At 45.5% G+C, this 14,615-nt stretch overlaps 1 protein-coding gene across 1 annotated transcript in view; it reads right to left on the bottom strand.

Annotated features, from left to right (window-relative positions):
• FMN2 (formin 2) overlaps positions 1–14,615 on the bottom strand; it is a 372,598-nt gene that overhangs the window by 327,057 nt on the left and 30,926 nt on the right. Inside the window, 1 exon segment of the mRNA XM_045084643.1 lies at positions 8,554–8,720. Coding sequence (XP_044940578.1) covers positions 8,554–8,720 — 167 coding nt within the window.

Here is a 14,615-nt window from a genome sequence, read left to right as displayed (position 1 = left end):
TGCTCTCCCTCCAAGTGTTTACAAGATTATTAAATACGGGTAACTCTTGATCATTCAAGACAGCTCACTTAATGGATTCTCCAGCTCCTCTTCTCTGTCCCTAAGGTTTTCCTTACAACTCTCTTCTTCGTCAAATCAAGGCATATTCACTGAAGGGCTATACCAGGTTCTATGATTGGAACTTGAAAGATAATTATTTTAAAAAGTCATTGTTAATATTTACTGGGGACTTATTACGTGCTAGGAATTGTGCCAGGCTTTATCAACCTCATTTAATCTTCAAAATCACTCCAGAGGTAGGTGCTCTTATGGCACACGAAAAGTTTTCATCTGTGACCTTGTGTAACTAACCTCTTCAGTGAAGTAGATGAAGACTGTAATTCCGTCTAGGACTAGGGTCTGCTCTAAAGCTCTGTGGGGAGACGTGATTCCTGTATTTACCACAGATCTGTGCTTCTACGGTAAACACAGGGACAAAGCATTGCACTGAGCACAGGGACACCTTCACATAAAATTTCATCTGGACTAGGGCATTGCAGGGTGAATAGCAAATTATACCACACATCTATTAGGAGAGAAAATTTAGGTTTAGATGGCTAAAGAAGGTATCTCAGAGTGAACTCTGAGTTGTAACAGTCTATTAAAAAAAAAAAAAAAAAAAGAAAGCTAACATGGTCATAGTAGTTTGGGAGCAGAAGCAGTAGTACTCACAGAACTCCAGGGGTGAGAAAAAGTACAGACAGTTAGGAAACGGAGAGCACTTCAGTCTGGTAAAGGACAGAGTTTGGAAAAACAGAAAGGAAGTGCGTTGCGAGCTGGAGAACTGTGAAAGGGTTGAAGGCAGGAGGCAGGTCATGGAGGTCCAAGGAACTGGTACTCATTCTGACAGAGAAACCACGAGAGGCTTTAGGCAGGCGGTACACTGCAGGGCTTCTCAGCTACTGGCATTTTGTACTGGACAATCCTTCCCTGGGGAGGGAAGATGGCAGCTGCAGGCCTCCCTCACATGGCAGCCACAAATGTCCTCGGATGCCCACATACATATCTAGAAGGGAGCACGGCCCCGAACCAAGAAACCCTAGGAAAGCCTAAGGAGACTGGATTGGAGACCAGTAATGGGCAGACCCAAGAAGGTAATCAAACAGGTTGACATGGTAAGTCAAGCAAGTAAGGACTGAGCTAAAAGGAATTTTTCTGATTCCTCTTGTAAACATGGCCTCATCATCTCCATAGTGATCTAGAGAATCTTCCATGCCCATCCCGTGCACAATCTCTGCACCTCTGAAGCCCATGTCAAGCTGTGGCGTCACCATTCATCCCCTCTTAATGCAGAAACTGACTGACCTCCACAGAGCCTTCTCCTCTTCAAGGACTGCGTGGCACAGTCTGGGGTCCGAGGCTCCACACCTACTATCTACTCCTCCCCAGTTCTCTGGGATGCTGAGTCCCAGCCAGCACTCTCAACGCCTCAATTCCAATGACAATGATCATCACGCTCCAGGGACTGGACTTCGGAATCAGTAGAACAGCTTCACCTCTGAATTCCTAAATCCCAGTATCTTCTGGCCACAGCCTCCCATGAATCCATTCTCAGAACCTATTCCTCATAGTCCTTATGATTTGTAATCTCAGGGTATTATTACTCTCTATCTTAATTCACGACATCTGCTTCTCTTTTAGACGACAGTGGTGTTATAAGTAACATCAGCTCCTTTGCCCTCTAGGAACGGCCAACCATCATGTCCCAAACAACCACACATTCTAGGTGTCCAAGAAAGAATTATCATCTTCCCTGAAGCCTATTCCCTCTTTAGTATTGGGCCTCTTTGTCATCATCATCCACCCAGAGATAGAAATGAGAAGCCAAAGAAATCACCTCCTCTTCACTTCCCCACATCTAATCAAATGACAAGTCCCATCAATTCCAAATTTTAAAATAGTCCCCAGAGCCATCTCCTCTCATCCACACTGCCTGCTTCAGTGTGGACATTTTCACTGATCCCCCAGATCCTATTTTTAAATTTCTTCCTTGTCCACTCTGCCACCAGAATGATTTTTTTTTTATAAATGCCAATCTGTTTATACCTTAACTACTAAAAAATTATTTGCAAACCTCCCCAAGGAGTGCTTGCTTCAGCAGCACAGATACTAAAAACATGTCCAAGGTGACATAAATATCTTTGTTTTCACGTCTGGCCTCCTCTCTCCTATCATCCCCCGATTCAAACGCAGGAGATAATTATCAGCTATTGTCCCCTCCATCTGCCCCCGCAGCAAATTCCAAGTCTGCGCTCAAGTCTCCTCCCAAGGGTTATCTTCTGAGTTACCATGGAGACTCAGTTAATTCTCTCCTTTGCTCCCCCGACTGTACATGTCTCCACTGAACTCCAATATGATCATGATCTGTGGTAACTGTGAACATACATTGAGCACTTACTGTATGCTCCATAATGTGCAAAATGCTTTACTTGTATTCAAGCTGTCTCCTTACTCAGAAACTACTACATGGCTGTTCGTTTTACATAAGAAAGAAACTAAGCCATTTACCTAAGTTTACAAAGTGGGAAATCCAGGACAGTCTGACCATGGAGCCCTCTTCTAATACTATAGTCTAACGCTTATCTTATTTCTTTAAAGTGGCTGTGAATCAGTTGAGAATAGAGGTTGTCCTTTAATTTGTGGGTCCCCAATGATTAGCGGCAGGACAAGAGAAAAGGGAGGAGCTGGAAAATAAATTATAATTACATATCGAGAACATGATCTAAATTAGAAGACGAAGCCAGCAGGTGCCTTGGTCCATTGGGGCTGCTATAACAAAATATCAGAGTTTGGGTGGCTTATAAACAACAGAATTTACTTCTCAGTTCTAGAGATTGGGAGTCCAAAGGCACCAACGTGGTCTCCTTATCCCCAAGAGCCCTCTTCCTGGCTCATAGCTGGTGCCTTGGGGCTATCGCTCCGTGGTAGAGCATTTGACTGCACAGCCGGTGACTTCTGCCTCCTGGCGTGGAGGAGACACAGCTGTATGGGATCCCCATTTATTTTATTTTATCTTTTATTTATTCATTTACTTAGAGATTTCTATTTATTTTTACTTATGTATTTATTTATCTTTGAGAGTTTTATTTACTATTTAGTTTACTTTTATTTATTTATTGAGTGTGAGGGAGATAGCACGAGCAAGGAGGAGGGCAGAGGGAGAAGCAGGCCCCCCGCCGAGCAGGGAGCCCGATGCGGGACTCGATCCCAGGACGCTGGGACCATGACCTGAGCTGAAGGCAGACGCTTAACTGACAGAGCCACCCGGGTGCCCTCAAATAAATAAAAATCTTACCAAAAAAAAAGTATTCCAAAGAAAAGGAATCTTAAGGGACTATATTACTGGACCTATTCTTGCAAAATGACCTCCATCTACTGCACCGGGGCCTGTGGTCAGTCACAGGCGGAGGCCTGGCATATCTCATCCACAGGCATCTGGGCGGTGTCCCGAAACTGCAAATTACAACTGATTCTTGAACAACTCAGGTTTGAACAACGTGGGTCCACTTACATGTGGATTTTTTTTATAGCACAGTAAATGTATTTTCCTTTCTTGTGATTTTCTTAGTAACATTTTCTTTTCTCTACCTTATTATAAGAATACAGTATGTAATACACATAACAAAACATGTTAATGGACTCTTATGTTATGGGTAAGGCTTCCAGTCAGCAGCAGGACATTAGTAGATGAATTTGGGAGAAGTCAAAAGTTATATACGGATTTTTGACTGTGTAGGGGTTGGCGTCCCTAACCCCCATGTTGTTCAAGAGTCAACTGTGTGTGTCATAATAGTGTATCATAATAGTGAAGTTTACAGTAAACATTTTCTAAGGATTTACAGTAAACATTTTCAGGAGAGAGATTTTTTTTCTCAGACTTGAGAAATGACTAGAAAAGACTCCAAAAAGAAAAAGTCTTTCTTCATTAAAAAACAAAAGCAAAAACAACCCATGACCTACAATTAAGCAATACAATCTACTAAGCAGTTGTATTATGCATGTGTTTTCTCTTGTTAGAAATGATCTAGCTTAGGGGCACCCAGGTGGCTCAATCAGTTAAGCATTTGCCTTCGGCTCAGGTCATGATCCCTGGGTCCTGGGATCGAGCCCCACATTGGGCTTCCTGATGGCTGGGAGTCTGTTTCTCTCGCTCTTTCTCTCCCTCTGCCTCTCCCCACCACTTGTCCTCTCTCTCTCAAATAAATAAAATCTTTAAAAAAAAAAAAAAAGAAAAGAAAAAAAGAAAGAATAGAAATGATCCAGCTTAGAATTCTGAGATACAAAACAAAAAGAAACCAAAAAAAAGCAAAAGGCAAATGTGAGGACACTGTCAGGGAATAAAAACTAAGGTGTAGTTATTACTAATCTGGGTCCTCAGATTAGTAATAGAAATAGGAAAAGGTAATGAACAATGCAGTTAGGTCCTGAACGAAGCTCCGTCTTTCTTTCTGTTATGAAGACAGGGCTATTATGCAAAGGGCTACCAGCCCTTCTGATGGCTGAAACGCCTTTGAGTATCACAGCCCTAATTTTGATTGGCTAATAAAGTCAACAACATTCCACCAGCAAAAAGAAAAAGTTGATGTTTCTCAGTTTATATGCTCGGTATTAGTTTTCTAAATTAACAGAATTTTATTCCAATAGAGTTTATAACAAGCACTAGTTCTGTCCGTACAACGTGTTCCTCCTACAATGGACCGATCTTCCCCATCTCAATAAACGGCTCAACCATCCACCCAGTTACTTAAACCAAGAAGTGGCAGTCGACTTCCTTTTTCCGTCGTCCCCCATGTCTAACCCACCGGAAGTCCCACCAGCTCTGCCTCCAGAATCCATCTCATACCTAAGGACTCTTCTCTAATTCTCACCACCACCCTTCCCCAAGCTACTGCCACCGGCCCTCACTCAACTACTGCAATGTTCCTGGTGTCCCCTCTACTCCATTACCCGAGACCAGGCTGAGGGATCCATGTAAAATGTGCTCTTCCGGGGCGCCTGGGTGGCTCAGTGGGTTAAGCATCTGCCTTTGGCTCCGGTCATGACCCCAGAGTCTTGGGATCGAGCCCCGCATCGGGCTCCCTGCTCAGTGGAGAGGCTGCTTCTCCCTCTCCCTCTGCCTGCCTCTTTGCCTACTTGTGCACTTTCTCTATCTCTCTGTCAAATAAATAAATAAATCTTTATAAATAGATAAATAAAATATGTTCTGCCCCCCCCACAAAACCTTCCAAAAACTATTTAAAAAAAAAATCTGTTTTCCTTCATGGCTTTCAAGACCCTGCATGTTCCAACCCCAAGTCCGTTCTGCCCTCGACTCGTGACATTTCGGCTGCACAGGCTCTCAGGCCCTGCCGTGCTTTCGTCATGCCAACGCCCCCCACCCCCCAGACCTTTGTGTCCGGTGAGCTCCCCGGAATGAGTGTCCCTCAGCCTCCACCCTGGACGCGCCCTCCCCCCCCACTGACCCGATCATGTTACTAGGGTTTGCTTCCTTTACAGCATTTTTTAGGATCTGATGTAAACTCACAGCCGATGCTTCTATTTGTTGTTGTTCTAGTTTCAGTTTTTGTTGCTCGTGTTTGGTTTTTGTGTGTCTCTCCCCACTGTGATACGGATAGAATTTTCAGAACAGAAATCTTATTTCTCAAAAAAAAAAAAAAAAAAAAAAAAAGGAGGAAAGAAGTCTCATTTCTCTTCCTCACTAATCTGTCTCTGGAGCCTATAGAATGTATTTGCTCAGCATCTGGGAATGAACGAACACTATCATTCAAAGTTCTTTGCCTTTTCGGGCTCTTGAAACTTCCACCACGTTAAAAAAATGAAGAGAAAAATGTCAAGTCCTTTCTTATTTTCTATAGCATTTCTAAAGCAAAATGTTAGGCCCTAAAAATGTACACCATGGGCCTAAAAAGGGTTGACTGAAGAAGGCGAATCCATAAACCCCATCAGTAAGACCCAAAAATCAAAACTCTTTCTGCTTTAATTATGTGTGTAAGTGGAGAGAGGAGGGGGCGCCTGGGTGGCTCAGAGGGTTGAGCCTCTGCCTACGGCTCAGGTCGTGATCTCAGGGTCCTGGGATCGAGCCCCACATCGGGCTCTCTGCTCAGTGGGGAGCCTGCTTCCCCCTCTCTCTCTGCCTGCCTCTCTGCCTACATGTGATCTCTGTCTGTCAAATAAATAAATAAAATCTTTAAAAAAAAAAATGGAGAGAGGAGAAGGGGGAGGGAATGAGATGCTCTTAGCGAAGGGAACAAAGCTGGGGGTGGGAAGAGTGCCAGTTATGAATTTATTCCCACATGGTGTTATGTCTCGGAGGCAACTGTCCTCAAGAGAATTGCTGGTTAGAAATGATCCCAACAACAATTTTCTGAAAATCAACAGAGAGACTAATTACCAGAAACTTCTCTCCACACAGACAAGTTCATTTCTCCTCGTTCCTCCACTAATACCTCGGTCTACAGAACTCCTTGTCTTGCTACCCACCTCTCTACGTTTTGAAGAAAATCCTTGACCATGCATGGAGCAAATGCACAGTTCTGTGACGGACCTACGGCCGAACGATATGGAAAGACATTTCTGACTAGAGTGCCTTTAATTTCATCTCTGTTTTGTCTTTAGTTTGGCAGGGGGAGTAGAGACGTATCACAGAGCCCACGGAGAAAGTAAGGAGAAAATGCCATTCCATAAAGTTGGCGGAAGCAAATTCCCCATTATAAGGAAACTTCTTCCTACCGTATTAAGGGATTTTCTCTTCCCTCTCCATGCCACACTCAAGGGTCCTCCAAATAGACAACGATGGGAGGAGTGACTGCTCTAATACAAGGTTGCAGGGAAGGTGGGAGATGAGAAGGTTGGTGAATAAGGGGCGCCTGGGTGGCTCAGTGGGTTAAGCCTCTGCCTTTAGCTCGGGTCATGGTCTGGGGTCCTGGGATCGAGCCCTGCATTGGGCTCTCTGCTCAGCAGGGAGCCTGCTTCCCCCCCCACCTCTGTCTGCCTCTGCCTGCTTGTGATCTCTGCCTGTCAAATAAATAAATAAATAAATAAATCTTTAAAAAAAAAAAATGCTTGGTGATTAAAAAAAGAAGGTATAGAATTACCCTATTCTTTTCAGTTTATTTCAATTTCACATTTTTTGAATGATAAGACTGTTCACTTCTAAACTTTAAGAGGGGAAAATGCAGTCAACTTGGGAATAGTTTCAATCAAAAGGCAAGCTTTAGACATAGCCAGGGTTTGCCTTTCTCTATAACATGTTGATTGTACTTCCAACTTGTAAACTGACAGATTTTCTAGAACACAGCTCTACAAGACAGCCCACCACAGTCCCCAGATTCTGTCTCTGTAATAACACACATCTCTCACCAAAAAGGGGGAAGGATTTTAATTATTCAATTCTTCTTATAGAAGAAAAAGCTCTACCTAGCAGTAACTAGGTAGAATGTCATAGGAAAAATAATTAATTAAATAAAAAGATCTCAAGAAGGCCATTTCACAAGTCACGGCACACCCTGAGGAATCTTCTTCCGCGTGGGAAGTATTAAGAAGGTCTCACAATATTTTATGTGATTAATTTTCCTAATACTGAAGGGCGATCAATGAAAAACCGAGGTTATAATGTATGAAGAAGAGAAAGAAGAAATACAGAACACGTAGACATTTCACTGTTGACGGTCACGTCCTGATCTCAGTCAGGGTCCATTTTCATCGTCTGTCAAAAGTCACCATCATCTCACTCACTGGTCAACAGCTCGTACACGAAGGCGCAGAAGGGAATACACGGCCGGAAGCAAAGAACAAGGATCACCCACAGACGAGAACCCATTACTCGGCCTCAACAGCCCTAGGCTCCACACAAGTGAGCCAATTAGACCTTCGTTTTCTTATGAGAAAATCATAGAGGTGAATCCTCACCTACCTGGATCTGAGGTGCGTACTCCACAAAATTACCATGTCACACAAGCACCACGTACCTGAGAAAGATTAGCAATACCCTGGCTTGAAAATGACCATCCGGCTGTCCTGATATTCATTAGGAATTACGAACACGCCTTCTGGATTACTGTGGGGCGGTATTAATTCTCTTGGTGAATGGGAGCAGCCGATAGAGCTGCTTCATTCCAACGGTTAGTACAGCGATGAGCTATGAATGCACTGAAACAGTGTTCTAGGCGTCCATGGAAACCTGCAGCCCCCTGGGAACAAACTTCTGGCCCTACGGTATTGCTGCCGAAGTAGCGTCCTCAACCAGCTAAGCCAGTAGTCCTAAAGGACACAGAACCACCTTAAAATCACCACCGATTAGAGCAGGCTGGAAAACTGTCCAAAGTGGCCATCTGTTAAGAAAAGCAGGTTTAGCCAATATACCTAAGATTACTGGAGTCGAGAAGGAAAGCCCGGAGACAAGACAGTGGCTGAGGGGAGAATGGCTTGCATCACATGCTGGTTTTTAAGTTACAGGGTGCCTGGGCAGACACACATCACATTTTGACTGCCACGTGCCTCAGGGTTCCTACTTACATCAAACGGAGCTGAGCTGGACTGGGCGTTCCGATCACACGGTTCCCGGAAGCAGTCACTGAAGGGAAGTAGGAGACCCATGGCAATGATCCGGGAGCAGAACTTCTCGGCTTCCTCTGGAGGCCCGTTCTCCTGCTGGCTGAAGAGCTTCTCCAGCAGAGTTCGTCCTGCAGATGAAACAGTCATTAGGAAGGAGCGCCGGCAAGTCACCTGGCTCAGAACCCTCCCAGGGGAGGGAGGCCTGGAAAACACAGCCCAGGGGCATCACCGTTGCCAAGACTACTGAGAGGCACAGACAGCAGCTTCTCAATCACAGGGAAGACTCTGCAGTGGGGCCAGGGTTTCCCCACGGGAAAAGGCAGCTCAGTTTCCTGTCCCATCCCCCAAAACATCCCCTGCCCCCAAAGAGGATGATCATGGGATGGGCTGTACATTTTCCCCCTGAAGAAGCACCCAGCCTTTTGGATCTCACTGGTAACCTCCCTCCTCTCTGTTTACGCTGCTGATGGTTCTCTGAGGGGCAGTTACCAACCACCACGTGGGCTAAGAAATGTCAGTGACTGGGGGCGTCTGAGTGGCTCAGTGGGTTCAAGCCTCTGCCTTCGGCTCAGGTCATGATCCCAGGATGATCCCAGGGTCCTGGAATCCAGCATGTGTAGGGCTCTCTGCTCAGCAGGGAGCCTGCTTCTTCCCCTCTCTCTCTCCCCGCCTGCCTCTCTGCCTACTTGTGATCTCTCTCTCTCTCTGTCAAATAAAACCTTAAAAAAAAAAATGTCAGTGACTGATATTCACAGTCTCTGGCAAGGCAATGGTGGGGGAAGGGGGGCGAGGGGGGCAGGGAATGAGGAGACAGGAGGCGGGCAAAGGCCCCAACCCCTGAGGAAATGGTTGTCAGCCAATTCGTCACCTTGAAGAGGAACGTGACAGGCTCAAAATCCTCTCACACACTCCTCAGAATCATAGCTCTACAGTAGGTGCAAACTTCAGTTTTTGGTTCCCAAATAGAGACACGAGAACAGATGCACGAGAGGAGGTCACTGGCTGAGGACCCCAGAGAGCCCGGGTCTACCTCGTGCCATGGTTCTCAATCCTGGTTGGACCTTAGAGTCATCTGGGACACCAGAATGACCAGAAGTCCCTAATTCATTTCTGATACGAATTGCTCTCTAATATATTATCCTCTAGAAATTGATTTAGCCGATTTCTCCGTTAGTCAACTCCGGTAGAAGAAATGGAAAATCTCTAGGGTTCCTTTTAGGGGCACAACTGCTCCCTCAGTTTTTGCCCTGTTCCTGCCCCTAACTCTAATTAGTGGATTCATTCTTCAAAGTTAGATTAAAATCACTTATCCAGAAAAGACTGCAGTGACCCCTTCCCATACTCTTTTGGCGCCCTTCTTCGTACCTTGTGCAACTAATGATTTTAATTAATCATGTGTATATTTATTTGTTTAATATCCATGCCTCTTGGGGCACCCAGGTAGCTCAGTCAGTTAAGTGTCTGTCTTGGGCTCAGGTCATGATCCCAGAGGGTCCTAGACTGGAGGTCCGTGTGGTACTGGGCTCCTGGGTGAGCGGGGAGCCTGCTTCCGCCTCTCCCTCTGCCCCCCACCACTCCCGCTGGCATTCTCTCTCTCTCAAAATAAAATCTTTAAAAAAAAAAAATACCTACACCTCTTCCTAAAATAAACTCTCTGACAGCCAGCATATATCCTGCAAATGTGGCCTCTCACACCTAAGAAGTATCCATCAATATATTTTAGGGTTTCGAGATAAATGCGACGCTAGGGTTCTGTGACCAAGACTCATTCACATCATGGTTGGAACGAGAAAGAAGATAGATCTATACCAGAGACCAGCAAGCTTTTTCTACAAAGGGCCAAACAGTAAATCGTTTAGGCTTTGAGGGCCTTGTAAGGTCTTCTGTTGCACATTCTTCGTTTTTGTTTGAATCGCTTTCCCAATGTGAGAAGCATTCTTAGCCGGGGGCGCTGTGAACCAGGCCCAGGTCTGGACTCCAGTTAGAACAACTGAATGTCAAATGCACAAACGCCTGCAAGGATCCTGGTCAGGCAACAGTCATGCCTTTTCCTATTTTTGTTTGTACAACAAAACTCAATTCAAGATCTGCCTCTGATATGTGGGATAACGAAGCACAGCATAAGAGGCCTTTTTACATTCTTCATTCTTTAGGGTCACTAGAGAATATTCTTTGGTCTCCCAGGATATTTTCTGGGGAGACATAAAGGATTTTTTCCTCTACAGAACTTAAGTTTCCCTGCATGTAGCTAGAACCAAACACCAAGGAAACCCCACCCCTCAACTGTCAAGTGAGGAATTACCAGGACAGGACCCATCTTACACATCTTATGACTGAAAACAGCCAGAAAACTAAGTACGTCTTTCCTGTAACTCAGAAACTGTGTGTGACAGAAGGGGATCTTCCATGTGTGAGAGTATCTGAGTGTAAGTAAGTGTGTGTGTGTGTGTGTGTGTGTGTGTGTCTATCAAGCCAAAAAATGTCAGAGAGGGACATGGAATTATGAATTACGTGGAGGGGAGGAAAGCACAACCTTCCGGGAACCTCAGCTCTATGATGAACAGATGCCCCTCAATCCTTCCTCCAGGACTTCCCAACCGCAACCCCACTGCTGCCTGGGGATGGGGAATTCTGTGCGTCGCGAGCCCTGTAGGATGTCAGCAGCATCACTGGACGTTACACATTAGACGTTGGTGGCACAACCACTTCTCTTCCCGTTGTGCGAGCCTACGTCTCTCCAGACATAGCCAGCTAGCTGTCCCCCACTCGAGAATCCCTGCCTCGACCTCTCCGAAGAGACCTCACCTGCTCACGCGGACAGTCACTCGCTGCCCTTCAGTCCCCCTCTAGCAGCCTTCTGCATGGACACGTTCCGAGTCAGATCCCACATACACTGGGGGTAGGAAGTGCGTGAGTGATTTCCTGGATCCCCTGAGCACTTTCAAATGGTTTATTCTCCTTCAAAACCATCAGATCTTTGTCATTGCTGCCACTGCCTAGACCACCTGTCATCCCTCTCCTTTCTGCCGTCCACCAACTTCCTGTCACTCCCGATCCCATCTCCGCCACTCACGGAACAGCCTTGCTTCTGGCTCAGCCGCTGTGTTTCCGGCCCTTCCTCCTACCGGTGATGCGGAGATCCACAAGGAGATCAAACCAACATCCGGGGAAATACCTCACCTGAGATCTTGAATCCTCGCCTGCAGTCAGAGTGTCTTCACCCACACAAGCAACCCACTCGGAAGACTACGTTCAACCTTTACTCTAGCCCTTGATGGCTTTCCGCCCCCCTCAGAGCAAAACGCAGCTCCTCACCACAACTCAAGCCCCTACCTCGCCCCCCCGCCTCTATTCGGCTCTTTCTGCTCTCCCTGAAGGTGGTCTCACCTACTGGCCGCCTCCTCAACACACAGAGGTCATGCTCCCCTCAGAGCCTTTGGTACTAGAACATTCTTCTCAAGATACTTGAATGACTCACTCTTTCATCTCATTCAGGCCACTGCTCATTTGTCTCTTCCACTGAGAGAACGTCCGGACCCCCCTTCCTCAAAGAGCACACCAGTCACTCTTTTTCCCATTATTCTGCTTCATTCCTCAGTGATCCCAGCCCTTGAACTTATGAGTCTGTGGTCTGTGTCCTTCTTATGGAAGGTGCACTCCACGTCGGCAGACTCCAGTGTTTGGTCACCATCTTCTACCCAGTACTCCAAGAAAGGCCTGACACAATATAGTTGATCAATTAATGTTTTGATCAAAAATGAATCCATATGCATACAAATATCTGGGAGGAACATCTAGTCCTTCACTACAACCTTCTACCCTTTCAGCTCATATTCTAGAACCCCCTCTGAAGCTCCACTGTCCACAGGGATCTTGAGTCAGTCATCCCTGCCGCTGTCACACTGTCACTCCCTTCCTCACCTGCCTAAATTTCATTTCCCATCGCTGCAACCACGTGCCTCAAACACTCCAGCTCCCCCACCCCTCTCTCCCACCATGGTAGCCTGGGAAAACCCCCAAACCCCAATTCGTTACATTCTAGACACCGACCTTTTCTTTGCCTCCACCAGAGCAACTGAACCCTATGAGGGAAAGACACACGCTCATTGCCTGTTTTCACTTTAAGATCTCGACTAGAAACCTCAATTAGGCCCAACATTGCTCTGTCTTCTCATAGAAGCAGAGAGTCTCCAGTACAACTTTATGCATTTTCTCCCCCATTAGCCCAGTCTCTCCAATGAAGAGATAGAATGATCTTCTCAAATAATGTATTGAGAGAATGGAAAAAAGCAAGATAAACTGCAAATGGGCAAAAACAGCCACACTGACACCCTTCTCTGCCCTCGTCCTCACACAGGGAGCAGGCCCGGCTCCAAACAAGAACACGTTCCTGCCTCATTGCTCCAGCAGAGTTCCTTGTGACGTGGTCAGGATTTTACTTCTTCACTCCCTCTCTCTCCTGATTCAGGAACATTCCCTCCTTTACTGGACATTTCTAGCATCACATAAACGTGCTTAATTTAAAAAACAAAAAACAAAAAAAGAAAACCTCCCTTAGCTCACATCACTCCTTACCCCCAACCACTGTCCCATTTCTTGATTTCCTTTCACACCAAAACTACGGACCAGAACTACCTACACTTGTTACCTCTAGCCCCTCACTTTGAGCAGTCTAATTTGCAAATCTAATTTGATCTCCATCCCCACAACGCAAGAGAAACCGGCAGCCAACGCTGTATCAATAACCTCTGTCTCCATCTTATTCAATTTCTTAGTCACTCGGGAAATTTCCGTTGTTGACTGACTCTTCCTCCTTAGAACACTCTGCTGTCCCCTCTCTGACACCACCCTGCACTTTCTCTCCTTCACCCGCCACTGTCTCTCCAGTCCCCTCTACTGCTGTCTCGACTCAACAAGTCAATGTATGAGGGAGTGCTTGCTGGTTAATTCTATGCTTATTCTCTCAAATCTTCCTGTATTTCCAATAATCTCACCCAGGCCATACACACTCCGCTCCTTGAAACCAGACAGATTTCTGTCTCTGCATCAGTTGAATATGTCAGTGTGACATCATATACGGACAGAATGGAGGAGGCAGCTCAGTGAGATGCTGAACTGGCAGGGCTGGAAGGAAAAAATGAGAATTCAAAGAACCACCAAATGGGGAAGGAGTTTGTCAATTTTTGGTCTTCAACCTGGACTCAAGGCAAGTTGAAACCCGGAAAGTGGAAAGAGCATTACAGGAAGAGCTTGAAGGGGCAACTTTGCAATGCATGTCCATGATCTTTAAAAAGGTCACCCCCATGGGGCACCTGGGTGGCTCAGTGGGCTAAAGTCTCTGTCTTCAGCTCAGGTCATGATCCCAGGGTCCTGGGGTCGAGCCCCACATCGGGCTCTCTGCTCAGCGGGGAGCCTGCTTCCTCCCTCCCTCTCTCTCTCTGCCTGCCTCTCTGCCTACTTGGGATCTCTGTCAAATAAATAAATAAAATCTTTAAAAAAAAAAAAAAAAAAAGGAGATCACCCGTTGCCCAAAAATTCACCTTTCTAAAAATCAATCCTATGTAAATATTCAATATCTCCAAAAGAGTGATGCATTGCATGATAATTGTGAAGATTAAATGTTATACTGCATGTCAAGTGCTTAGCATGGTTCTTGCTATAATAAATGGTTATTAATAGTAAAAAAATTGAAAGAAATTACAATGTATAACAAAAATACATGGTAATAAGAAAGACAGCTTTATATACATGGCTATATATGTAGCCATTAAAATCATGCTATTATACCTGAGAACTTCCCTCATCTGGGGAAGGAAACAAGCCTTTGTGTCTAAGAGGCAGAAAGGACCCTTCCCTAGATCAATAAAAATAGACAAACACCCCAGCATATAATAGTGAAACCTGAAAATCAAAAAAAAAGAGCCAAGGAAGCTTTCTTGAGAGCAGCTGGGAGAAGAGATTTCTTACATACAGCATGAGAAATATCGGAAGAGCATCAGACCTAACCACAGAGACCTGGCAAG

The sequence above is a fragment of the Mustela putorius genome, unplaced genomic scaffold (assembly GCF_011764305.1).
Source record: "Mustela putorius furo isolate JIRA1106 unplaced genomic scaffold, ASM1176430v1.1 tig00000785_pilon_pilon_pilon, whole genome shotgun sequence".
In the NCBI taxonomy this organism is placed as follows: domain Eukaryota; kingdom Metazoa; phylum Chordata; class Mammalia; order Carnivora; family Mustelidae; genus Mustela; species Mustela putorius.
The sequence above is the reverse complement of the archived record's forward strand: the minus strand, read 5'-3'. Positions and strand labels throughout refer to the sequence as shown.